The sequence below is a fragment of the Diceros bicornis genome, chromosome 15 (assembly GCF_020826845.1).
Source record: "Diceros bicornis minor isolate mBicDic1 chromosome 15, mDicBic1.mat.cur, whole genome shotgun sequence".
NCBI lineage: Eukaryota > Metazoa > Chordata > Mammalia > Perissodactyla > Rhinocerotidae > Diceros > Diceros bicornis.
In genome coordinates, this window is record NC_080754.1 from 66,329,966 (window position 1) to 66,356,242 (window position 26,277).

The 26,277-nt window shown below is 37.3% G+C and overlaps 3 protein-coding genes across 5 annotated transcripts in view; 1 reads left to right on the top strand and 2 right to left on the bottom strand.

Annotated features, from left to right (window-relative positions):
* Window positions 1–10,142, top strand: part of SMC4 (structural maintenance of chromosomes 4) — a 35,487-nt gene extending 25,345 nt beyond the window's left edge. For 2 of the 3 annotated variants that reach the window (XM_058556461.1, XM_058556460.1), the window contains 8 exons: window positions 1,157–1,283; window positions 5,374–5,563; window positions 6,676–6,820; window positions 7,113–7,286; window positions 7,727–7,909; window positions 8,061–8,293; window positions 8,831–9,014; window positions 9,496–10,142. In XM_058556461.1, the coding sequence (XP_058412444.1) occupies window positions 1,157–1,283; window positions 5,374–5,563; window positions 6,676–6,820; window positions 7,113–7,286; window positions 7,727–7,909; window positions 8,061–8,293; window positions 8,831–9,014; window positions 9,496–9,648 (1,389 nt within the window). In that variant the 3' untranslated portion in view covers window positions 9,649–10,142. The remainder of the gene's footprint in view (window positions 1–1,156; window positions 1,284–5,373; window positions 5,564–6,675; window positions 6,821–7,112; window positions 7,287–7,726; window positions 7,910–8,060; window positions 8,294–8,830; window positions 9,015–9,495) is intronic. The other variant, XM_058556462.1, reaches the window with a different exon arrangement.
* A 2,920-nt stretch (window positions 10,143–13,062) lies between these two features.
* On the bottom strand, window positions 13,063–18,734 carry TRIM59 (tripartite motif containing 59). The gene is made up of 2 exons (XM_058556478.1): window positions 18,656–18,734; window positions 13,063–14,703 (listed from the first exon to the last, which is right to left on the bottom strand). Exon 2 carries the CDS (start codon window positions 14,698–14,700, stop codon window positions 13,489–13,491), a length of 1,212 nt encoding a protein of 403 aa, XP_058412461.1. The 5' UTR covers window positions 14,701–14,703; window positions 18,656–18,734; the 3' UTR covers window positions 13,063–13,488.
* Window positions 18,735–18,911: 177 nt separating this feature from the next.
* LOC131414636 (uncharacterized) lies at window positions 18,912–20,742 on the bottom strand. The gene is made up of 3 exons (XM_058555626.1): window positions 20,679–20,742; window positions 19,521–20,056; window positions 18,912–19,106 (listed from the first exon to the last, which is right to left on the bottom strand). The coding sequence occupies exons 1-3, from the start codon at window positions 20,740–20,742 to the stop codon at window positions 19,002–19,004; spliced, it is 705 nt and encodes a 234-aa protein (XP_058411609.1). The 3' UTR covers window positions 18,912–19,001.
* Window positions 20,743–26,277: the final 5,535 nt, after the last annotated feature.

The following is a 26,277-nucleotide window of genomic DNA, read 5'->3' on the forward strand; positions in this document are numbered from 1 at the left end:
TATCTTTCCTGAACAACTGTGTGATCCTTTATTTTCATTCTCTTTTCAAAGTGGGATGTTTTCTTAATTATGAGAAAGAAATGGATGCCCACTGTCTTTTTTTTATTTTTTGTTTGTTTGTTTTTTGTTTTTTATGAGGACGATCAGCCCCGAGCTAACATCTGATGCCAGTTGTCCTCTTTTTTTGCTGAGGAAGATTGGCCCTGGGCTAACATCCGCGCCCATCTTCCTCTACTTTATATGAGACGCTGCCACAGCATGGCTTGACAAGCCATGTGTCAGTGCGCACCCAGGATCCAAACCCCTGGCCACCGCAGCAGAGCGCGCACACTTAACCGCTGCGCCACCAGGCCGGCCCCCTCACTGTCTTTTTAAAAAACAAACAAAACTAAAAAACAGTTTTCAGAAAATACCCAAAAGATCATCATCCTCAATTTTTGTGTCTACCCTTGAACTTTTTAATATAAATACCTAGTTTACATGTATGTGTTTATGTATATACCAGGTGTAGATATACGTATTAAATATGCATATGCCTTTTTAATAAGTCATACTAACTTTTCTTCACTTAATTATAGTTTTCTTTCCAAGCCAATGTAAATTTACTTTTTTTGCAATTGCATTAGAGCATTTTGATAAATGTTTTTCTATGTTGTTATATGCACTGCTATGTTTAAAATATCCTTGTTAGGTAAACCTTTATACACCCATCCAATTATTTCCTTAGGTTAGATTCCTAAAATTACGGTTATTACCCAGTATATGTATAGTGTCTAAGGCATTTGTTGCATAATGTCAAATTGTCCTCAAAAAGATGGTTCTGATTTATTTGCATATGTGGCTATAGTAGTATGCTAGTTCTAAGTCTTTGAACATTAAGTAGTCTTCACTGTGTTGTAAGTTTGCTACTCTAAAGTACTAAAAAATGGCATTTTAACTTGTCTTTGTAATGAGCTGACACGTCATTTCATGTGTTTTGGCCGTTTTCATTGTTGTATATTAACATGTTCATGTTTTCTGTCCTTTTCCTGTTAGTATTTGTATTAAAGATTTTAAGTGCCAATTTTTTGGGGTTTTGTTTAATTCAAAATATTTAAAGCAAATATTATTGTTACTAAGTTAAAATATTGACCTTGAATGTTAAAACATTCTGTAGCGTTTATCAGAGCAAGAAGAATATTTGAATGTCCAAGTTAAGGAACTTGAAGCTAATGTACTTGCTACAGCCCCTGACAAAAAAAAGCAGAAATTGCTAGAAGAAAATGTTAGTACTTTCAAAACAGGTAAGTTTAAGGATACAGACTTTTTTTTTTTGAGATTGTCAAAAACAGATTTTTAATGTTTGAAATGTTTAAGATATCAGTTTGTAGAACAAAAATAGCAGCTACGTATATTATGTTTGAGTCACTGCTGTTTTATGTTTTCTGTTATTTCGTTCTCAAAAGGTTATAAAGTAAGTACTATTAAGGTTAAAGTAAATACTATTAAATTAAGTACTTCATTTGACTGATAAGGAAACTAAGGCACAGAATAGTTTAAATAATTTGCCTAGAGGTCACATAGCATGTGGTAGTGTAGGAGTTCAGGACCAAGGCAGTCTGATTCCAAAACCCATGCTCTTATTAATTTCATACTTTGTATACTTTGGCCCAGTTTTCACAAGAACCCTTCAAGACAGTAGTTATTTTATAGATTAAGCAAACAGGATTTGGAGAAACTAAATCACTTAAACAAAAGCACAAAGGAAATAAATGGCGTACACATGAAGAAAAGTAATATTTGTTTGAAAACTTAGAAAACATATTTTTCATTCCAGAACTTTTTCTTCTTGTGTATGTATAAATATGTAAGCGTTCTACAAAAATAGAATCTGTAAGCAAGAAAGGGAATTCATAGGCTCATCGTCAGAATGGGCTTTGAAATTGAAATTCCGTGATGATTCACTTGAACAGCCTTGCTTCTTTTCCACATTGGCTTCAATCATAGATGTGCATCTTGTTGCAGGAGGAGGGAATGGTGAGTTGTGATGACAGACCCTTTCCTGGCTTCAAGTTATCTCAGCTAGTGACCCCAGCAAACACAGTGACCTTTCATCACATCCTCCAGAAAAAGACCCCAGTATAGTTTGGTTCATGAGCCAAGGAAGGCAGATACTAATTGTCCATCCCAAAGAATTAGTTGGAGTGAAATTGGAGCAATTATCCAAATGCTCCAAAAGCGAGGGAGTTTCCTTCCAAAAGAAAAAGAGGTAAAAAGATGTTAAGCAGGCAGATGTCCACTATGCACATTGAATATTCATCTGTACCCATATTAATTTTTTTTATTTTTGTGGTCATATCTATCTGCATTTTTAATATTAAGGCATTCACTCAAATAGCATCTGCTACTGGCCATACTTTGTTTTACGTTCTGTCGATTGAGCAGTGAACAAAATAAAGTCCCTTTTTTCAAGGAGCTCACACTTAAGATAGGGAAGCTAAACAAATACATTACAGGGGCCGGCCCCGTGGCTTAGCAGTTAAGTGCGCACACTCCGCTACTGGTGGCCTGGGTTCGGATCCCGGGCACACACTGACGCACTGCTTTTCCGGCCATGCTGAGGCCACGTCCCACGTACAGCAGCTAGAAGGATGTGCAACTATGACATACAACTATCTACTGGGGCTTTGGGGAAAAAAAAGGTGGAGGATTGGCAATAGATGTTAGCTCAGAGCAGGTCTTCCTCAGCAAAAAGGAGTATTAGCATGGATGTTAGCTCAGGGCTGATCTTCCTCACAAAAAAAAAAAAACAAATACATTACATATTGTATGAGGTGGTGCTAAGTGATAAGTAAAACCAGGATAACAGGACAGGATGGAGATGGGGGGTCAGATAGACACAGTGGGTGAGACAGGCCTCTGCTACAGACATTTGAGCAGAGACCCAAAGGAAGTTTTAGTGCTAACTGGGTGGATATTTGGGAGAAGAGCATTTCAAGAAGAATGTGGAGGAGTAAGTACAAAGGCCCTGAGGCAGGAGTACGCTAGGAGTTTCTGGGAACACAAGGAAGCCAGAGTGGCTAGAGTAAAGGATTTGAAGAATCTAGATAATGTAGGGCCTTATAGCCCATGTCTTCAGGTGAAATAGAAAGCCATTGGAGAGTGATATACTGGGGAGTGGCATAATTTGACAGGAGTTTTTTGCGTGCATTTATTTTGGATCTGTACTTCATTCTTGCAGATGCATTGACTTTACCCACGCTCCTCTTTCCCCATACATACCTGCAGTATTTGTTGTGACTGCTTCGATGGTGCCTAGTAGTCAGTGGAAAAGCCAAAAATGTATCTCTGTGTCATTTATAGCAACACTTTCACAGAAAGACTTCAGGAATCTGTATCCTTGTTTGAAAAGGATACCTTGACTTTATTAGGAGCCCTGTATATGTCTCCTCTCATGGAAATGCTGGCTATTATCAGTAGGCTCTGAATGTCAATTATGGAGGACCCATGTCTTCAAAGCATATCTTTAAGATTGTTTCATTTTTACATTAATTTAGGTTTTAAAAATATCTTTCTGGCTACTGTTTAGAGAATAGAGTAAGAAGGGGCAACATAGTATAGAATAGTGACTTCAGAATTACAGACTATATATGCCATAGTTTTCCTCTTCTAACAGACATGCTACTATAGATATTAAAAAAGAAATGCATGGTTGATACACCTGGCCCGTCCCCCAGTGTAGGTCATGGTGCCACCCCCACAGCAGCTGGTGCTCTACCCACAGGTGAGCTGAGCACGCAGGTAGCCTAATGGAATTTTAACCACAGAGAACATCACCACTGTGTGTGAAACAATTCCTTCAACAAATACAGTATCTTAGACCTGAAAAAAAAATTGCTAGCGTTGGCAATATAGAACTTTTAAATGTGTGTATTTAATATTGTTAGGAAAAAAAGGGATCCAAAAGACCAAAAAAAAGCCGGGGTTTTTTATTTTTAAGAGCCAAGTGGTGATCTCAGAAATGTAAAAAATAGAGTTCTTAGAATTAAACTCGATAGATGGGCTGAAAGATCAGGCTAAAAGAACTCTCTGATAATGTAGGACAAAAAGAGAAATAAATGATAAGTTAATGAGATTTGGGGAATGTTGAAATTCCAACCTACCTAACAGGAGAGAAGAGACAATGGAGAGGAAGCAACAGTTAAGTCCTCATCTAATCTTTTTTCTCTCAGCAAATCCTACCTCCCTCCTCCTGTGCCAAATGTCCATATATTTCCTATAGGAACTTGATGGGAATCTCTTTCCATAAGTTAGCTCAGTGTTTGTTTACGTTTCTAGACATAACGTATTCTTGATGAACATACTGTGAACTCACCTTTTTGCCACCTTTTATCCTTCCTGTTTTGTATAGTGATTAGGATTCATACATGGAAAATAGAACCTATTCTGGCTAGTGTAAATAGGATTTGTGTAGTTTGTGTGTGGAGGATTAAGAGAGTATTAGATTGTTTACAGAATCATTGGGGTGGCTAAAGAAAGAAATTCTAGGTTGAATATTAAAGAATAATTTCCAGAGCTACTCTGCAGAACCATCAAAAGAGCTGTAACTGCCTCTTCTACGACTGGAAAGTCATCTGTCAAACTGGGAAGATGACACTACAACTACCAGTCACAGGAGCACATTGCACCTACGATAATCTAAACCATCAGAGTTAATGCCGTTGCTTGTCACTATTCACAAAGCTTTTGACGACACCAGAACCTCCAGTGCCACCAAGAAAATTCATACTTCTCTTTGACTGCTTGCCAGCAGAAATATGTCCAATTCATAACTTATGCCTTCCAAATTATGTGAATTCTTTTGATGGAATGGTCCTAAATTATGTCTGAACCCTAGGTACCAGGGAATCTAGGAAATATAGCTTCTAGCTTTCTCTGCCACAGAAGAGTGCCAATTCATCCTGTCTCCCCCACTTTCTTGTTATAACGTGGAGAACTCTAAGTTACATTAGCAGAATAAACCACAGTTTCTTCACCGTGGGCAAGTTAATAGTCAGGCACATAGTCTATATAAGGGTAAAAATTATTATGAGACTAATGGTCAAGGAAGTACTCTAAGAAAAAGTTGAAAAGAGCTTGAGGGAGTGAAGCCATCAAGAAATAAATGGGTTATGTTCATGGCTGAGCCAGAGAATTTAATCATGTGTTGTTATAATGCCATTTGTTTTGACATAAAGTGCTCTGGGTTTTTTTTAGGTACTTTTTCCCGAATGTCTAAAATTTCTTCTTTTGCATGCATCAGATTAAGTCATATTAACTGAAGAAATTTACATCTAACAAGTGATGCTGGTTAGCCTAGAAGCACAAATTAAGTTCTTTATTTTTTTATTTCAGAATATGACAATGTGGCTGAAAGAGCTGGGAAAGTAGAAGCTGAGGTTAAAAGGTTACACAATATCATCGTAGAAATTAATAACCATAAACTCAAAGCCCAGCAAGACAAACTTGATAAAATAAATAAGCAATTAGATGAATGTGCTTCTGCTATTACTAAAGCCCAAGTAGCAATCAAGACTGCTGACAGGTAGAGTTTGCATGCTACCCTAACCCATCTTCTCCTTCCCTGCCTCCACTGTGGAAAAGGGGTTAATCTTTAAATTTAATGTCTATTAAATGTTTCTATTACTGTTACTTATTAAGCCTATGTGACATGTTATTACCTAGTAGAACTTTAGTAAGGGGAAACCTATAATAAACATTTAGCATATGACCAGTTTTTAATTAGAAAAACTGGTAAACAGGTATGCCTTGGCATAGTTATATAACTCCCCAGTTTTTGTGAGGACATAGAAATCACTTTTGTTTCTCTGGCTTAGAGGAGTAGGTGGTGATTAAATAGATCTAGGTCTTAGGAGAATAAGTGGTAAGAATGAGATCTCTTAGCAAAATTAATAGTCTTGGTAACTTAAATTTTTAATTAACTAGGGTATCCCATTGTCCTAACTCACAAAAAGTTTTTTATCCATTCATAGTTCTTGTTTTAAAACTAATTTTTAGAGTATTCAAGTTTCTAAAATAATTAAAGCTATGTATGTATATAAAATGTTGAAATGTAAACAGCTGTTTCTTTTAGCTTAAAATCTTAACAAATTAATTATGTATTATCTGGTTATTAAGTTCTTCCAGTCTTTTGCTCAAAGATAAGGTGCTAATAAGCCATTTGTTTATGTTAGGAGCAGAAGTTTCCCTAAACAAATTTGTCAATCAAAGTGGGAAAAAAATAGTTGTTTCTCACCTGCCCCCCTTTGGAAGCACTTGTTGCCCTGGCTTGAACTGGGAGGCATTTATTTATTTGAAGGTACAGAGATTTAAGAATCTCCAATCTGACAAGAAAATGACAATATAATAAGCCAATGGACAACTTTGCTTCATTGTCTAAGATTGGATGATATTAGAAGCTTATGTAAGGAATTTTCATTGATTTATACTGACGGTTTAATAAAATACACTTCCACAAGTATATATATAAGCATGTAAAAACCAATTCAAGGATGGTTTAGTAAATCATAAATTTTTAAATCTATGATAGAAAAAAAAGTCACAGTAATGTCATCACAAGTTCTTTGATAGGTTTTCAGAAGCAGAATAACAAATCACACTTTACCACATTTTTAATATATCATTTTGCTGGTTTAGAAATCTTAAAAAAGCGCAAGACTCTGTTCTTCGCACAGAGAAAGAAGTAAAAGATACTGAGAAAGAAGTAGATGACTTAACAGCAGAGCTAAAAAGTCTTGAGGACAAAGCAACAGAGGTCATAAAGAATACAAATACTGCAGAGGTAAGATTTGGAGAAGGGCGAGAATGGTGTTTGAAGCAATTTAAAGAGTTGGTTATGTGACATCAGTGCCTTGTATAGTAAGCACTCAAAAGGTTAACTTTTATAACTATATTAACTTTGTACAGTAAAAATATGAGTACTGTATTGTAACTTTTCTGTAAGTAAAAAAGTTTTAATTTAAAATGGAAAGGGCGTGGAGAAAGATTGCTAACTTCTTCATCTTTGTAATATGAAAATGCCTGTTCTTTTTATTTGGGAAGGTATATCTGTAGCAGTTATTCTTGGTTTTTAGGAGTCCTTACCAGAGATCCAGAAAGAACATCGTAATTTACTTCAAGAACTAAAAGTAATTCAAGAAAATGAACATGCTCTTCAAAAAGATGCACTTAGTATTAAGTTGAAACTTGAACAAATAGATGGTCACATTGCTGAACATAATTCTAAAATAAAATATTGGCAAAAAGAGGTGAGATTATTACCATTTAGTTAAATATAACTTTAAAATATCCTTTATGAAAAGGGTTTTTGTTTCGTGTGTGTTTTGGAGGAACAGTGATTCTTAATTCCATAATGTACTCACTTCTCAGGTATATAGGGAACTTAATGAACAATATAGAGTAATTATTATATACAGGAAAATCTCGGTAATGGTTAGAATTAGTCAACATTTTCACCCCAGGGCTAATTTGGAGATTTTAACAAAATGGTGCATGAATATTTTGGAACACTACAACTGTTTCTTGAAGTCCTTTGAAAAATAGTTGATACACAAATTAGTTGCAACTCCTTGTTATATGTTGTTGTAATAGATAGGTAATTTGTTATATTGTTGATTTGATTTTTCTTTTAAACAATAAATTGTAGTAGTGTGCCTTCCCTAACTCTTCATCTAAATTGAACTTTTAGATTTCAAAAATATCATTGCATCCTGTAGAAAATAATCCTGTTGAAGAGATTTTGGTTCTAAGCCCAGAGGATCTTGAAGCAATCAAGAATCCAGATTCTATAACAACTCAGATTGCACTTTTGGAAGCCCAGTGTCATGAAATGAAGCCAAACCTTGGTGCCATTGCAGAGTATAAAAAGAAGGTATGAATGAACTAGTAATGTGTAATAGTCAGAAATTCTTTTTAGTCTGTAACTTATATTGCAACCTTTAATTTTATATAATTAGCAGTGTTATTCTCATCTCAAATTTATAACCTTAGATGTTTTTCTCATGATAATATTCTTTTCATAGGAAGAATTATATTTACAACGAGTAGCAGAATTGGACAAAATTACTTGCGAAAGAGATAATTTTAGACAGGCATATGAAGATCTCCGGAAGCAAAGGCTTAATGAATTCATGGCAGGTTTTTATATAATAACAAATAAATTAAAGGAAAATTACCAAATGCTTACTTTGGGAGGTGACGCTGAACTGGAGCTTGTAGACAGCTTGGATCCTTTCTCTGAAGGAATCATGTTCAGGTTTGTAATTATACTGAGTTTTGGATCCTCCTGTTACTTACATGTCTCTACATATTCTCCAAATTCTTAGTATTTTTTAGGGGTGGGATGTGAAGGTTAGATCTCCAGCTTGTTTTATTTGATGATAAATATTAATTTGTTTGCATATTGGCAATTTGCAGCATAAATTCTGGACAAATAGCAAATATTTTACACAATGTTTTTCTAATTCATCTTTTTTTAAATTTTCAAGCCATTTCAATTTAACATTAGGATTTTAAAATTGCAAAGCAAAAAATAGCTTTGGAAACAGGAAAGAATAGCAAGAAGTATTTATTGGCCTGCTGTTTAAATCTTAAAATTTTGGTAGGTGTCCCTATGTGTTCATCTTCCAATAACATTTTTTAAAATAATCCCACAAAAGTTTAGCTTTGTGACAAGCAAATTAGAGATTCCTGAGGAAGGTAGTAGAAGCCAGTTATGGAAAACAAATCATGAAGTCTTAACTTGAGCTTTATAAGTAATTTGACTAATAAGAGATTTTCTTAATTATTTCAGTGTTCGACCACCTAAGAAAAGTTGGAAGAAGATCTTCAACCTTTCAGGAGGAGAGAAAACGCTTAGTTCGTTGGCATTAGTGTTTGCTCTTCACCACTACAAACCCACTCCCCTGTACTTCATGGACGAGATTGACGCAGCCCTTGATTTTAAAAATGTGTCCATTGTTGCCTTTTATATATATGTAAGTAATCAGAAGTTTTCATTCTGAAAATTTTATGGGTTCCCTAAACATTACACATGGAATTCTTTGACTTATTTCTTACTTTTGAGCTTTTTCCCAATATTCTCTACTTCCATGTTGTATGGTATCAAAGGAGACCAAGTCCTTTATTTGCACCAAATATTTCCATTTTGGAAAAGTAAAATATAAATTAATAATGTAAATTAGTAGATGAAGCACAGCTAGAATCTCCAGTCTCCTGCCTAGATCTTTTTTCCACTAGAAGACTTCTAGGCAACCATGCTTACGAAAATACCCCAGTTCCTCTCAAACCCAAATACTGTTTCATGAATTATCCATGCCATCATTCTAATGCAAGTTAATTTTCAATGTAATGTTGAATTTATTGGTCGAAAAATATTTCAGGGAAGTACAGCTTAGATGTTTATTATGTGATTTACTTGTTATTACTTAATGTTGCTTTTTTTTTTTTTCTTTTTAGGAACAAACAAAAAATGCCCAGTTCATAATAATTTCTCTTCGAAATAATATGTTTGAGATTTCAGATAGACTTATTGGAATTTACAAGACATACAATATAACAAAAAGTGTTGCAGTAAACCCAAAAGAAATTGCATCTAAAGGCCTTTGTTAAACTTGTTTATATTGGATCCTCAAATTGAATCAGCACAGATTCAGTGTATTGTATTACTGATTTTGTTTGTAAAGGATTATAAATTTAAAAATTATATAAAATGTATAAAATACATATTCTTAAACTAATCATATAACTGGATTCTATTTTATGCTGTTAAGAGGCATGTTACAAGTCTAATAAAATATTCTCTATACCTGCTTCTAGGAAACTGTAAGAATCTGACACTTTTGTAAGCCGCAGACTATGGAGAAAATACGATTGCCTGGAGGGTCAGCTGACTTGTCCTTAGTCCCAAATTGCTACCAGCAGAGTTAAAAGTATGTTAGTTGATGAACAGTCAAGTTCTAACCTAGATCCTGTTATCAAGACGCAGCATACCCTCATGGACCTTTGACCTACAGAGGAAAAGCCTGCCAACTACTATTGGATAAATTTTTAAGATATTCCACTTAATTTACTAATTTAGACAACCATTATATTTATTACTCAAATACAGGGAACTTTTTTTTTTTTAAGTAAGATTGGCCCTGAGATAACATCTGTTGCCAATCTTCCTTTTTCTTTTTCCTCCCCAAAGCCTCAGTACACAGTTGTGTATCATAGTTGTAGAGTTGTAGCTCCTCTTTGTGGGACACCACCTCAGCATGGCCTGATGAGCAGTGAGTATGTCCGTGCCCAGGATCTGAACCGCCGAACCCAGGCTGCTGAAGTGGAACTTGGGAACTTAACCACTACGCCAATGTGCTGGCCCCTGGGTCTTTTTTTTTTTTTTTTAACCAGTCATTCTGAATTTTAAGGATGAGAATTTAAATATCTTATGTTTTCCTAAAATTTGATGTTTGTTTAAAACACTTACTTGCAAGAGGGCCAGCAAACTGAGACAATATCTGAACATGACTAGGATATCTCGTAAGTTGAAAAGGAAAAATATGCACTATAGTTACTTCATTGAAAGAATGAAGTATATAGGGATTAACTTCCTTAGTATAAATGGAAATTAATATGGAGTGCTCTTTGCCTATCAAATTGTCAAGAGTTTTGTTTTTGTTTAACACTACACTGTTAGCTCAAGAATGTTATAATGCTATTGGAAACAGGTTGGCAACCACTGGTTTTCAGAAGGAATTTTGGTATTAAACCAAAAGTCTTTGCCCTAGCTATTCAATTTCTAGATATTGATCCTGAGGAATTAAGAGTTAATTAGCTTGTTATTCAGTAGACCATTGCTAAGGTACTAAAAATCCAACAGACAGTTTTATCGTAACATAGCCATTAAAAATGTAAATACATTAGCATGGACGTGAAGCAAGATCTGAAACTCAAGTATGGTCATTTGTTTTAAATCAAGATTATATATATATAAAGAAAAAGGAGGGCCGGCCCCGTGGCGCAAGTGGTTAAGTGCGCACACTCAGCTGCTGGCGGCCAGGGGTTTGCCGGTTTGGATCCCGGGCGCGCACCAATGCACCACTTGTCAAGCCATGCTGTGGTGACTTCCCATATAAAGTAGAGGAAGATGGGCATGGATGTTAGCCCAGGGCGGGTCTTCCTCAGCAAAAAGAGGAGGATTGAAAGATGTTAGCTCAGGGCCCATCTTCCTTACAAAAAAAAGGAACTAGAAAAAGCTATAATTATAAAGTGCTTTTTCATTGGTGAGCGAGGAATGGAATTTAATACTTTTATTACATTTTAATAACCAATGGAGTAGTGGCGCTTAGTACTAAGTTTTAAAGAGTTAAAGTAAATAATACCCATAACCTATATGAAAATTCCAAAGCTGCCTCTCCTGAGTTTGAGCGCCTTATTAAGCCACTCAATGCAAATAAAATATCAAAGTGAGTTTATTAAAATACATACTTTTGTTATACATAAAACTTAGAAATAGTTCAAGATTATATACCTTAAATTTTACAATCTCATCCTCTTGGTAAAAATACAAAAGAACAGCAGCATGTATCTGAATCAGTTATTTTTATATTTTACTATATTCATGCACATTACATAAAATTCATGAATAAGTTTTGTCTACAAAAACTGGCAAGTTTCAAAATATTAATGTCAAACCTAAAATGTTAATAGACATGGTTCAATTGTTAGCTACAAATGATTCTTAAGACATAGAAGGCCTAATTTAATAAAAATCTTGACTTATTTAAATCCTTTAAAGGTGGCATGACAGCATGAACTCTGAAAACAATACATGGGGTCTCCCATGTACTAGCTATATGGCTTTGGGAAAATTACTTTTGTGTCTATTTCCTCTTCTACAAAAGTAGGGGTTCATACATCTCCCCCACCTCCGTTATACCCTCCAGATGTTCTTCGCCCCACACAATATAGTCATGTGCCACGTAACAACGTTTCCATCAACTACCGACTGCATATGTGACAGTGGTCCCATAAGATTAGTGCCATATAGCCTAGGGGTATGGTAGGCTATACCATCTAGGTTTATGTAAGCACCCTCTACGGTGTTCACACCACAACGCAATTGCCTAACAATGCATTTGTCATAACGTATCCATAAGCAACACGATTGTAATGTACACAATTAACATAACTGTGCTAATTTGTGCTAGGGATATTCTGATTCTGGTCATAAATTGACTTAACCCAGCCAGCCATCTTAGTATTCAGACTTGTCAGCAGATAAGACCTTAGTGATATTTTGGAACTAGTGCCCTCTATACAGCCATATGAATTCATTATAATTTACATGTAAACTGTAGGACCAGAAGCATTCCCTAATCTGACCTGGAAAGTCTTTAAACTAGGAAAGGCACCTAGAGGTGTGATCCAAGAGCAATGACCAATTTGGAATTTCTGGAAAGCAAATGAGCTTGTCTTTAGGATTGCGTGGACAAAAGGGCAAAAATCCTACCAAAAGCACCACAATTCCAACCCCTGTTAATGATAAGGGAACTAAATCAAAGGGATTTGACTTAATAGCTAGGTAGGTTCCCTTTTAAGCAAAATTCAAGAAAATAAATTATTGGTAGTTTGGCATTAGCATAGGAGAATGTTTCATAGAAAATTTAAGATAATTTTTAAATATAGTTAACATGATGTCATCTAAATCTGATGATGGAATCTATCAACAACACGATTCCATTCTACTGACGGGACTAAATAAAACACTACACAAAAGTCAAATACAATCCTAAAACAAATTTACACAAACTACAGAATATGACGAGTATTAGAAAATGTCACTGTCTGTTCCATAACTGACAAACATTTCAAGGCTCTTTATCTAAAACACGTTAATGTGTGGATCACGTGCGTTTGATGAAAAACATCTTTAATGTAAGCAACCCCTTATTGTAGACTTTGCTGCTTGAATTAAAACCTCTTCTCACCATCTCACCCATTCAAAAGCTTTAAGCCACATCAAAATAAAGGCATATGCACTTTCAGGATTTTGCCATTTTGTAATCTAAAAGCTATATATACATAAAGAACTGCAAAGTAAGGCACTATAGTATATAATAAGGCTAAAAGACAATATTGGTACAAGAATGTTTAAATGTCACAGTGAGATTAAGTCAACCTCAAGCCAATAATGAGATCATGTATTAATACTCAAGTAATTAATATATTTTATTCTAGTTTTCAGATGTCTGAAAACTAGCGACATTGTCTCATTTCTAACTTTGACACATTTCTATCCAACAGAAGCATGAAAGGCTTAACATGTTTCTGTGTATTTGTTGCGACTCTAGTTAAGTTTAGTTTGCTATTTTATTTATCCATGCTACCCCTATTTCTCCATTTAGCAATGGTTGTTAGTCTCTGCTGTACAGAATAAGCCTATTTAAACAATTCAGATTTGAATTTTCAACGAGAAACTATTTTCCACATGAATTCCTTCAGTAAATATAAAGTGTGACATAGTATATTCCTTAAATCATGCAGATTGTTAGATAAACTTTGGTAAACAGATAGAGAGACTTCAGAAAAACATATTGAAGTGATTTCATTTAAAAAGGTTATTATGTGTTGGTTAAAAAAGAGGATCAACATCAGTATCACTGAAATTAGTGTAACAATAACAATGTTTAGAATCTTAAAAAATTCAACTTCTCTTTCATCCTTATCAGGCCAGGAACACGGCATCCTTTTTGAAGAAATTTTCATTTCAGGAATGAGAAGTTTCTTAATTTGTCCAATTTCTGTTCTGCTCCAATCTTCTTTCAATACTTGGCTTACTCGAGGATAAATTTCAACAGGTTGGAACTCAGGAAGTGGTCTTTGTTTCAAGGTCTGCACACGTTGGCGGACATCGTCAACTTTTTGAAGAAATTTAAGTGGAGACTCGTCTTGTAAAGATGTTGTCAATGTCATTAATTCAAGCTGCTGCTCTCTTATTTCTTTCATTCTTTCAATTTGTGGAGTATATTCTTGATTAATCAGACTGCCAACATCACAGAGAGCAGTTAGAAAAAATTTTTTTTTCTGTTCTAATGTATCACTAAGCTCCTTAACATACTGGAAAAGAACTTCCTTATCACCTTGGACCACTTTCTCCGAACGAGATTTTTGTTCTTCCAGCTTTTCAATAAGACAAGTAAGATCTGCCCAGTGTGTGTCAGTTAACTGTTTAAGCAATTTTTGAGGCGTGTCCTTTTCTTTCAGATAGGCACTTTGTAGATCATCTATGGGATGACCATGATGCTGACCTATGGTAAGGCAGTGACCACAAACTAGTTTTTTATCTAGTAGGCAATAAACATTTAATGGTTGCCTGTAATGTTCAGGGCAGGTGACAATATCTGGATGGTCTTCTTGCTGGTACTTTTCAATAATGGCCCTTAATGCAAAATTAACAGGTAAAGACTCAATACCAGTTGGAGCAATTTCAATAATACTTCTGCAATTAGGGCACTTGAGTGGAATTCGTAAAGGTCTCCATATATAAAAGTTACCAGACGCCTGAAGAACGTTTTCTAAGCAGTTTCTACAAAATGTGTGAGAGCATGGGAGTACACGAGGATCTTCAAAAATACTGTAACAAATAGGACACGTTAACTCATCCTCAAAATTGTGCATTTCCTGTCAAGAGAAAAAAAGTATTTTAAGTCTACATATAACAAAGACACCTGCACATAGTATAAAGTTTTAGGTGTTAACCTCAAACTTGTGCTTGTCATTTACAAGAGGATAATTAAGGTATTTACTAAGATTTTTTAAATGTAGCTTTCTAAGTAATGCAATTCCTAATATATAATATTGAATATTTGATCATCTTTAAGAGCTTATTTACTATGGGACAAAATTCAAGCTAAACAAAACAATTCTAATTAATTCATAGTAAAATGTTTCAAATTAAAGTTAAGTTTGTTTCTATGTAATGAAGACTAAGTAAAATTCAGAGTGTTCTACTGAAGTCTACTTAATGATTATAATATTCTGTGCAACTCTTTACATGCTGAGATGCTCAAATGAAAACTATGCAAATAATGAATAGGCAAGACTCAACATTTCTATTAAATAACAGGTTAGGCTTAGCAAAATTATATTCTTTAATTCAAAAGAAGGATTCATGCTTCCAGTTGGCTCAACCATAGTTTCTAAAGCAAGTTATTAAATTTCTCTAGTAATTGTTACATAAATTTCTTAGCTTCTTGAATTGGAATATTAGCATGCTTTAAAGCCCAGGATCAGCACAGTATAGTATTCTAAAGTAATAATTTTAATTTGAAGATTTGGAAGGGAAAAACATTTTTGAATTAGTCCTTCCAATAAAAATCAGTTTGAAAGATGAAGTGTTGACTATGAACTAATGACCACTACAACATTAATGGTAAAGAACACAATTAGTCTTCTTTCCTCCAAGAAAGAAATCTAGCAATAGTTGAGAGACTGACACGAGTTAACTTGACCTCTTGGCAAGATATTATCAACATTTCCAGCAAGAGAAGTCTGGCAGTTTTGCACCCTACCACCTCTTACAGTCTTAACTTTGTACCTATCCTCAATGCAAGCCTTACTCAGCCCTGCTAGAGAAAAATCAAGTTACACCACTGTTTAAAAGAACCTTATAAAGCAAAACAAAAAACTCAAGTGCCATTCATGTAAAATATAAAGGTTTCCAAATCCTCCTCTATAAAACTAACTTTTAAGATCAAAAGTTTGAGAAGAGATCTACAAATAACTAATTGTACCTTTAATAAACATAAAAACCTCTTTAGGATCTTTTCGAATTCCATGTCTATTCGGACAAGGGAAACAAAAGAAAAAATAAACAAGGGGGACCTCATCAGATTAAAGAGCTTCTACAAGGCAAATGAAACCAGGATCAAAATGAATAGACAACCAACCAGCTGGGAGAAAATATTTGCAAACCATATATCCAACAAGGGGTTAACTTCCATAATATATAAAGAACTCACACAACTGAACAACAAAAAAACAAACAACCCAATCAAAAAATGGGCAGACACTTCTCCAAAGAAGAGATACAGATGGCCAACAAGCACATGAAAAGATGCTCGACATCACTAATCATCAGGGAAATGCAAATCAAAACCACACTAAGATATCACCTTACACCTGTTAGAATGACTACAATCACCAAGACAAAAAACAATAAATGTTGGAGAGGTTGTGGAGAAACGGGAACCAATTCACTGCTGGTGGAAATGCAAACTGGCACAACCTCTATGGAAGACAGTTTGGAGATTCCTCAAAAAATAAAAAACAGAAATACTTTATGGTCCAGCTATCCCACTACTGGGTATCTACCCAACGAACCTGAAATCAACAACCCAAAGAGGCTTCTGCACCCCTATATTCATTGCAGCATTATTCACTATAGCCAAGATGTGGATGCAACCCAAGTGTCTGATGACTGATGATTGGATCAAGAAGATGTGGGGTGTGTGTGTGTGTGTGTGTATATATATATATATATATATATATATACACACACACACCATGGAATACTACTCAGCCATAAAAAAGACAAAATTGTCCCATTTGCAACAACATGGATGGACCTGGAGGGTATTATATTAAGCAAAATAAGCCAGAAAGAGAAAGACAAACAACGCATGATTTCATGATCACCACATGTGGAAGATTAACACACGGACAGAGAGAACAGTTTGGTGGTTACCAGGGGCAAGGGGGTTGGGGGGTGGACACAAGAGGTGAAGGGATGCATTTATATGGTGACTGACAAATAATAACGTAGAACTAAAATTTCACAATGTTATAAAATATTAAGGCATCAATTAGGGAAAAAAAAACACCATTTAGACTTTTTAGCTCTATGCTCCTTATCTTCACCATTTGCAAAACCAAACTCTTATTCATTCTTCAAGTCTCAATTTGAGCCCCGCCTCCTCCCCAGATTAGGTCCCCTGTTAATCTGCACTTCTACTTCATAGCACTTAACTGGATTTTATTTAAAAGAATTCTGTAATACTTTTCTATACATTACAATGTGTGAGTCTGCAATAGGGCAGGAATTGTCTAAAACTTTAAAATTTTTTAAGTGTCTTGCCTATTATCCAGCCTTTCCTCTGCCAAATTAATTTTAGAATCAATTTATATTATTTTACACTTTTAAGAAGTAAAATAAAAGTAACCCGTGTAAACTGTTATTTTCCTCCAGTGAGTACTAAAAGCCCAAGTAAAAATTGATAACTTAGTTCAAGGCTTTCTGCTTCCCTTTTAAAAGTCACTAAGATACATGAATATAAAAAATAAATCTTTTCAGAAAGAAACCTGAAGCTAAATCATCTACTTGTAAATTATTTCACAAATTTCTTGTTTTCAAGTGTCAAAAACAAACACACTTCTGAATTTGTAAACTTTTTATGCAGTTTCTCCAGAGGGCTGATTTCCTGTGGAGCCTCCACAATGTCTAACCAGCATATTATGGATGGTCAGCGCTAATAATAGATGATGGAGAATGAAGCAGTACCAAAAATATCCTTACCCGTTCTCCTGTGTAAACTATTTTTTAAGTTTTAATTCACTAATGTGGTATTGCCTTTCATCTCTAAACATCAATGATTATAACACATTCATTACATTTTACAACTTCTGAAAAGAAATTACATTGACCACATTATAGAGTTGGATGGCTTGCTCTTGGACTTACAGTGTGAGTCAGCTCTAAGTCTGGGAAAATTCAAGAGGTGCCAACAGCCAGACTGGGGCTCACATCTTTGTGGCCCTAACTGATAAAACGCACATTTCATACAATTCAAGACTTACTTTAGAAATACTACAACTGTGCTACATATATATACATAGGGCAAGATTTTAAAAATACTTTTGTACATATAAATATAAAAAAATAATGAAGGATCACCATAACTCTTTCAAATTAAAAAAAAAAAAAAATCCTAAGGTCAGATCTGATTTTAACTGTGCCCGTTTGTACTATTTTCCTGCATTTTGACATCAACCTGTTTTCCCAAACCAAAAAAGAAACTATTAATGCAATTTAACAAGGAACTGAAATGAGAAGTTAAGGTTTTCATTGCTTTTGTTTATACTTTTCAAAGTGAAAATATATCTGGTGGAAAACATTCAGCAATATGTTTGCTGAAAGGCAATGTTCAAAGTAACATTACCTAAAATCAAAATTTCACCTTGCCAGAGCAGTTAAATTATGGTACCTTACTTCAAAGGACAGCTACTTGATCATTAAAACAGAACACATATCAATATCTAAATACATAATAACAAGGTGTCCAGATAACTTAATAAATGCAATTTAAAGATCTGTATGTATAAAATGAGACCGTGTATTAAGATGCACACATCCTTGTAAAATTTCTAAAAGAGTATACAAGAGTTAACGACTTAAAGGTCAGAAGAGGGAGTTGTTTTTCACTTTATGCTCCTTTTATATGGTTTGAATTTTATACAACACCAACGTACATCTTTTTTCAAAAGATTTAAAAATTTCACTTACAGTTTAAATCATACACTCAGTAAAAATTTACTGAAGATTTCTTTCATATTCACTTAGTCTCCCAGAGCTTACCTACTTTGTTGATCTTCTAGCTTGGAGACTGAATATTCTTTAGCTTCTCCAGCTTTTTCAATTCTAATTCTAAAATTAAAACAATTTTACCTTAATGTTTTAGATTTACATCCTCAAAAAATATATTAAATACGATATCACAGGAATGGTTCTTTCACTGTCTTTGACAGTTACCTTCTTTACACCTCAGTGCTTTTAGAAAAGTACTGACAAATATCACCAGTTGTTGGAGCAGCAGGACAGGTATCACTCGTACCTTGAAAATCCCAACAATTCTGTGACCAAATCAATTGTCACAAAGGACCTCTTTTTATAGCGTCCAGTGTCTCCTGAGCTCTCGACAATATTAGTCAACAATGGGGATGAGGGAGCAAACGTTCGTGGTCATTTCAGATTGCTTCAAGTTAAGTGGAAGACAAGAAGCCTCCACAGGAGTCCAAGATTTTGCCAGCTTAAAATTATAAATATTAACTTAGGTTATTCCCATCAATACGTCTGTTCATCTCTCAGTTCCGCCACGTAAACGCCGTGGGACCCTGGGTCAGTTCTCCCTGCTGCCTCTCAGCACGTGTGACGTGGCACAATCACACCTCCTCCCGCGAAGCCCCGAGAGCCCCTCTCGAAGGAGAGCCTCCCCTTCCCCAGGGTCGACGACGACACCCGGGCCGCCGCCGGACGCGCCTCCCCCGCGAGCCCGCGGCCGCCCGGCCTCTGGAGGCCCGCTCGCCCCTCCCCGCTACGGCGGGCTGCTCCCCGGAAAGGCAGTGCCACCTGAGGGAGGACAAGTCCCCTCTGGGACAAGAGGGAGCGGGTCAGGACCTAAGCCCACCTCCGCCTCGCGACCCTCGACTCCCTGCAAACACACCCTGTATGCCTGCCTGTGCTCCGGGGAAGAGGCACCCAGAGCCGTCTTCTCCTCCTCGGCCTCAACACGGGGAGGGCCGCCCGCACGGAAACCGAGCTCCCCGCTTCCCGGGCACGCGGAGACACGCTCGGCGGCCGCGCCCTCCGCCCTCAGGGACTTCAGGCGTGCAGACCGGGCGGGGCCTCGCGGGTCTGAGGGCGCAGGCGCAGTCTCCGCGCAACATTCAACTGCCCAGCATTGGCCAATGGGAAAGTGCGGGACCGCGGTTCGAAAGTAAACGGTCGGCTGCGCCCGCCAGGGCGGGGCGTGATCGCGAGGACTCTGCGCGAGACTCCGGCAGCGTTCTGCGCCTGCGCCCTGGGTGCCTGCCCCTCTCCGAAGGCCCGAGGCGCGCTGCAGAGGCCGGGTTTTGGCGGCCGCGCCCCAGGGCGGGTCTCTCCTGGGGCGGCGGCCGACGTTCCCCACGAAGAAGGCCCCTAGAAGCCAGGCCGCATGTTGTGATGCTGGACTTCGAAGCGCAGTGTTTCCGTTGTCCCCTCACAGTCCCCGCGCCGGCAGTCTCCGCCCGCCCGCGGCGCGAGCACCCAGCGGGCGAGCTCGACCTCCTCTGAGGCGAGCGGCCTCCGCGCGGAGAGGCAGGGACCTGGGCGCCCGACCCCGGAGCGTCCCCTGGTGCTTCCGGAGAACCGGCTCCGCGAGCTGGCGGAGCGAGGACCCCTCAGGACGGTCTCCTGCTCCTCCTTGCCTCCCGTTGGTCCCGCTTTATGAAGTGGTTGCCCAGAGAGGACGCGACTGGGGCACAGAATTCCTGACTTCCAGTTCAGTTTCTCCACTGAGTTCCTATTTCACCTTCTTAACCCCCTAGAATCAGGAAACATACAGTTCAGTAGTCCTTTTCCCTTTTTTTCTTGAGAGGCTTTCTCCAGCGCGATCTCAAGGCGCTCCCCTCACAGCTTCCCCTGCCTCTAAAGGTCGCCTGCCGCCGTGCTAAATCGTCTGTGAGCCCTGGGGGACTGCGTGGTGCGGGTGCGTCCAGGTCTTAGGCTCTTATACAGTAAAATACAGGAAGCACATCAAACACAGTATGAAACAGAAATTAAGGTAATATCAGTGAGTCCTGAGCCAATCTCAAATGTCTTCACCAACTCAGCTACTGACGAGGTTGCTTATCATGTGTGGATTCCAGCGCTATGCGCACTGTTGTGTGGTGGTACATGCTCATTTCGACTTTTTTTATGCACGTACATTTTCTATTTTTAGAGTCATCCTGATAAACAGCTTCTTAACTTCCTGTCAGAACAATATGATGTGAATATCTTTCCATAGCAATAAATGCACTATACGTCTATAGAATTATTCTTTTAAGAAACAACACAATGGTAACTAACCATGGACTCTGGATGATTATGATGTGTTAATGTAGGTTCGTCACTTGCAACAAATGTACCACTCTGGTGGGGGACGTTGATAATGCGGGAGCTGAATGTTTGGAAGAAGCAGAAAAAGAGAAGTATGATAGCCCCAAGGTAGAAATTACTCAGGTCCTGGTGGAGGGAAGCTATGACACCAAAAAAGAGGGCCTACATCTGTGGCTCCAGGGAGACTGCTTTAGTGGCCCATGGGTTCCCAACTCTGCCAAAGATTTCTGTAACCCAGCATGACCAGGAAGTAGCAGAGAGCTACAGGAGCCTACAAAACCAATGGCAGTCAACTTGACATACTGAGTTTGTGGACTGTGATTCAGGCACTCTCCAGAAGACCACGTTGGCCTGGAAAGGTTGGACAAAGAAGTAACACTCAGACACAGAAGTACGTGGTTAAAACCATAAGCTTAAAAATCTGAGGTGCTAAGGTGCTCAGCTACCCAAAAAAAGGTGAGGAGAGGGAAGTTCAGCTGCTTTGGGTCTCTGCCTATATGCCTGCACCAATCTCCTTTTGAAAGAAAGTAGGAAAAGGTTAAAAAATGATAAACCTTTGCAGTTATTAACAGGTTATATGAACAGGAGGCAATAAAACATGAATTTTAGGACAACCTTTGGGTGCTCAGGTCAGGCTCCCTGCTTAGACATCTTCTATCTCAAGCCCCCAAACAGTCACAGTCACAGAGAAGTGCCCTGTAGGCAAGCTAACTTTCTGATTTGGAGTTCTAATAGCTACAGAGTTTAAGCACCCTCCTGTTGTCTCCCATCACGTTGGCCTCATCAGAATTATAATAAAGAGAACACATGACTTTCCAAAGTTAAAGGCACCTGTGGTTTATTTCTAGGACTTCAAAGAAAACACAGCCGAGACTGCCGCCATGATTACAGTGGCAGTGAATCAAGGACAGTGAGCTAGGAGAATCTGCCTGACAGTTCATAGGTCATTTTACCTGGGAAAAAAGCACCCAGCTTGGGGGCCGGCCTGGTGGCGTAGTCATTAAGTTCATGTGCTCGCTTTGGCAGCCCAGGGTTCAGGGGGCCAGACCCCAGCGCAGACCTACACACCGCTCATCAAGCCACGCTGTGGCAACGTCCAGCATACAAGATAGAGGAAGATTGGCACAGATGTTAGCTCAGGGACAATCTTCTTTACTAAAAAAAAAAAAAGAGCACCCAGCTATATGATGCAATAGAGTTCACAGACTCAGGGATTTGGACTTGGAAGAGATCTTAGAGGCAACCTAGAAAAATTTCATTTTCAGAGAAGAAAAACCTACCAACCATATTGGTGTTGCCTTAAACTGAGTTTGAGCCCAAATTTGATATTAGTACCTATACAGTCTTAAGCACTAGAACATATTATATAGAATTTATTTTCACACAGCATTTTTCAGCTGTATCTCTGAATGCAACTTGGAAGACTAAAAGAATGTCTTCTGCTCAGTAGTAGTTTACCTCCTAACTAGTTTCCCTTTCATTTACTGTCTCTCGTTAAGAATCATTTTATTTCAAATGCCACTAACTTTTTTTTCTGGCCACTAGCTTTTTTTTTTTTTTTTTAGTGAGGAAGATTAGCCCTGAGCTAACATCGGTTGCCAATCCGCCTCCTTTTGCTGAGGAAAATTGGCCCTGGGCTAACATCTGTGTCCATCTTCCTCTATTTTTTTTTTTTTTATGTGTGGGACGCCTGCCACAGCATGGCTTGATAAGCAGTGTGTGGGTCTGCGCCCGGGATCTGAACCTGCGAACCCCAGGCCAACGAAGTGGAGCGTGCGAATTTAACCACTATGCCACCAGGCTGGCCCCATCCACTAGCTTCTTTAAATGCTCAATTTTGTGGGTGGCTGTTACCTTAAATAAATTTGGGGAATCTCTTGATTCAGGCAGTTAATATGCAATTTTCTAGGACATTCTGTTTGTAATTGTTATGCCATCATCACATTTATTTTAATTATCTAAACATTTTGAATTTCAAGAATTTTTTCTTATAAATCATAAAATTTTGATTTTGATAGTCTTGTGTGATTCTCTAATCCATTTCAGCACAGCAATATTATTTATTTGTCTAATAAATGGACAGCATGAAAGTTACAGAGAACACAGATCTTGTACTTGAGTTGCTTATCTCAGTGAGCTGATGTACAGGTATAGCACAGCTAAATGGTAATGTCAGGTAACTACAGTCTAGAGGGATTGCACTGCAAACTGACTGTGCAGCAAACTGGGAAAAGTAGGTCAGATCTGAAGCTGTGGAGTTCCCCAGGTTGCTGCTGACTGGTGACCGGACAGTTGGAGCTGCTCATGGGTGATCTTCACCTGCTCTAGGGTGTGTGGAGGGGTTTCTATTGTAAATACAAAGCAGAGTGGCTGCCCACCTCACAGTTAGAAGCCCATTAGTCATATCTGTTCTACACCCTTTCAGATGATGATCTCTGTCTCCTATACTCAGAATGGTGGGATTTGTGGCAAGCAACACAAGTCTGGGATTGACTAATGCCTTCCCAACCCTGGCTGGCATCACAGCTGAAAAATCAAGACCCATTCATCTGGTAAGTTTTGGAAATCGGGGAATACAACACCTCTGTGGTTTAAATGCTCTGCCAAGACACTGCCCCATTCTCTTTTAAAGGAGAAGGGCTAGGACTTTTCTAGTTACAAAGACCCATTTACACATGGCAGAGTACACATGTCATGCTGTATATTCAGAATGGCAAATGCCAAATACATGTGTGTGCTAAGGGCCTTGAAATAGTTCATGTGGACGATAACATATAGTTCCTTTATTTTCCCTTTCAAGGTGCCCTTAATGTTCATAATAACCAGAATTCACCTTTCTTTTAAAGCTGAGGCACACTGAGAAAAAAAAAAGTTAAAAAAATGGCAGTAAGTACATACTTATCAATAGCTACTTTAAACGTCAATGGACTAAATGCTCCAATTAAAACGCGTATGGTGGCTGATTGGAGAAAAAAACAAGACCCATATATATGCTGCATACAAGAGACACACTTCAGACCTAAAGACACTCACAGACTGAAATTGAAGGGGTGGAAAAAGATACTCCATGCAAATGGCAATGAAAAGAAAGCTGGGGTAGCAATACTCATATCAGACAAAATAGACTTTAAAACAAAAACTGTAAAAAGAGACAAAGAAGGGCATTACATAATGATCAAGGGAACAATCCAACAAGAGGATACAACACTTGTAAATATCTACGCACCCAATGTAGGAGCACCTAAATATATAAAGCAATTATTAACAGACAGAGAAATAGACAGTACCACAATAATAGTAGGGGACTTTACACTCCACTCACACCAACAAATAGATCATCCAAACAGAAGATCAATAAGGAAACATTGGCCTTAAATGATACACTAGAACAGATGGACCTAGTAGATATATACAGAGCATTCCATCCAAAAACCAAAGAATACACATTCTTTTCAAATGCACATGGAATATTCTCCAGGATTGATCACATATTAGGCCACAAAACAAGTCTACATAAATTTAAGATTGAAATAATACCAAGCATCTTTTCTGACCACAATGGTATGAAACCAGAAATCAACTATAGGAAGAAAATCAGAAAAGCCACAAATATGTGGAGATTAAACAAAATCCTACTGAACAACAATTGGGTCAATGAAGAAATCAAAGGAGAAATCAAAAAATACCTAGAGACAAAGGAAAATGAAAATACGACATGCCAGAATTTATGGGGTACAGCAAAAGTGGTTCTAAGAGGGAAGTTTATAGCAATACAGGCCTATCTCAACAAACAAGAAAAATCTCAAATAAACAACCTAACAGTACACCTAAAGGAACTGGAAAAAGAAGAACAAACAAAGCCCAAAGTCAGTAGAGGAAGGGAAATAATAAAAGTGAGAGCAGAAATAAATGAAATAGAGACTAAAAAAAAAAATAGAAAAAATTAATAAAACCAAGAGCTGGTTCTTTGAAAAGATGAACAAAATTGATAAACCTTTAGCTAGACTCACCAAGAAAAAAAGAGAGAAGGCTCAAATAAGTAAAATCAGAAATGAAAGAGGAGAAATTACAACGGACACCTCAGAAATACAGAAGATTATAAGAGAATACTATGAAAAGCTATATGCCAACAAATTCGACAATCTGACAGAAATGGATAAATTCCTAGAATCATACAACCTTCCAAAACTGGATCAAGAAGAAATAGAGAATTTGAATAGACCAATTACCAGTAAGGAGATCGAAACACTAATCAAAAACATCCCCAAAAATAAAAGTCCAGGCCAGATGGCTTCCCTGGTGAATCTACCAAACATTCAAAGAAGACTTAATACCTATCCTTCTCAAACTCTTCCAAAAAAATTGAGGAGGGGGGGAAGCTCCCTAACTCATTCTACGCAACCAATATTACCCTGATACCAAAACCAGACAAAGACAACACAAAAAAAGAAAATTACAGGCCAATATCACTGATGAACATCAATGCAAAAATCCTCAACAAAATACTAGCAAATCGCATACAACAATACGTTAAAAAGATTATACACCATGATCAAGTGGGATTTATTCCAGGTATGCAGGGATGGTTCAACATTTGCAAATCAATCAATGTGATACACCACATTAATAAAATGAAATATAAAAATCACATGATCATCTCAATAGATGCAGAGAAAGCATTTGACAAGATACAGCATCCATTTATGATAAAAACTCTGAATAAAATGAGTATAGAAGGAAAGTACATCAACGTAATAAAGGCCATATATGACAAACCCACAGCTAATATCATCCTCAATGGTGAAAAACTGAAAGCTATCCCTCTAAGAACAGGAACCAGATAAGGATGCCCACTCTCACCGCTCCTATTTAACATAGTACTGGAAGTCCTAGCCAGAGCAATCAGGCAAGGAAAAGAAATAAAAGGGATCCAAATTGGAAAGGAAGAAGTGAAACTATCACTATTTGCAGATGACATGATTTTATATATAGAAAACCCTAAAGAATACAGCAAAAAATTTTAGAAGTAATAAATGAATATGGTAAAGTTGCAGGGTACAAAATCAACATACAAAAATCAGTTGCATTTCTATACACTAACAATGAAGTAGCAGAAAGAGAAATTAAGAATACAATCCCATTTAAAATTGCAACAAAAAGAATAAAATACCTAGGAATAAACTTAAACAAGGAGGTGAAAGATCTGTACACCGAAAACTATAAAACATTGCTGAAAGAAATTGAAGAAGACACAAAGAAATGGAAAGATATTCTGTAGTCTTGGATTGGAAGAATTAACATAGTTAAGATGTCCATACTTCCTAAAGCAATCTATAGAT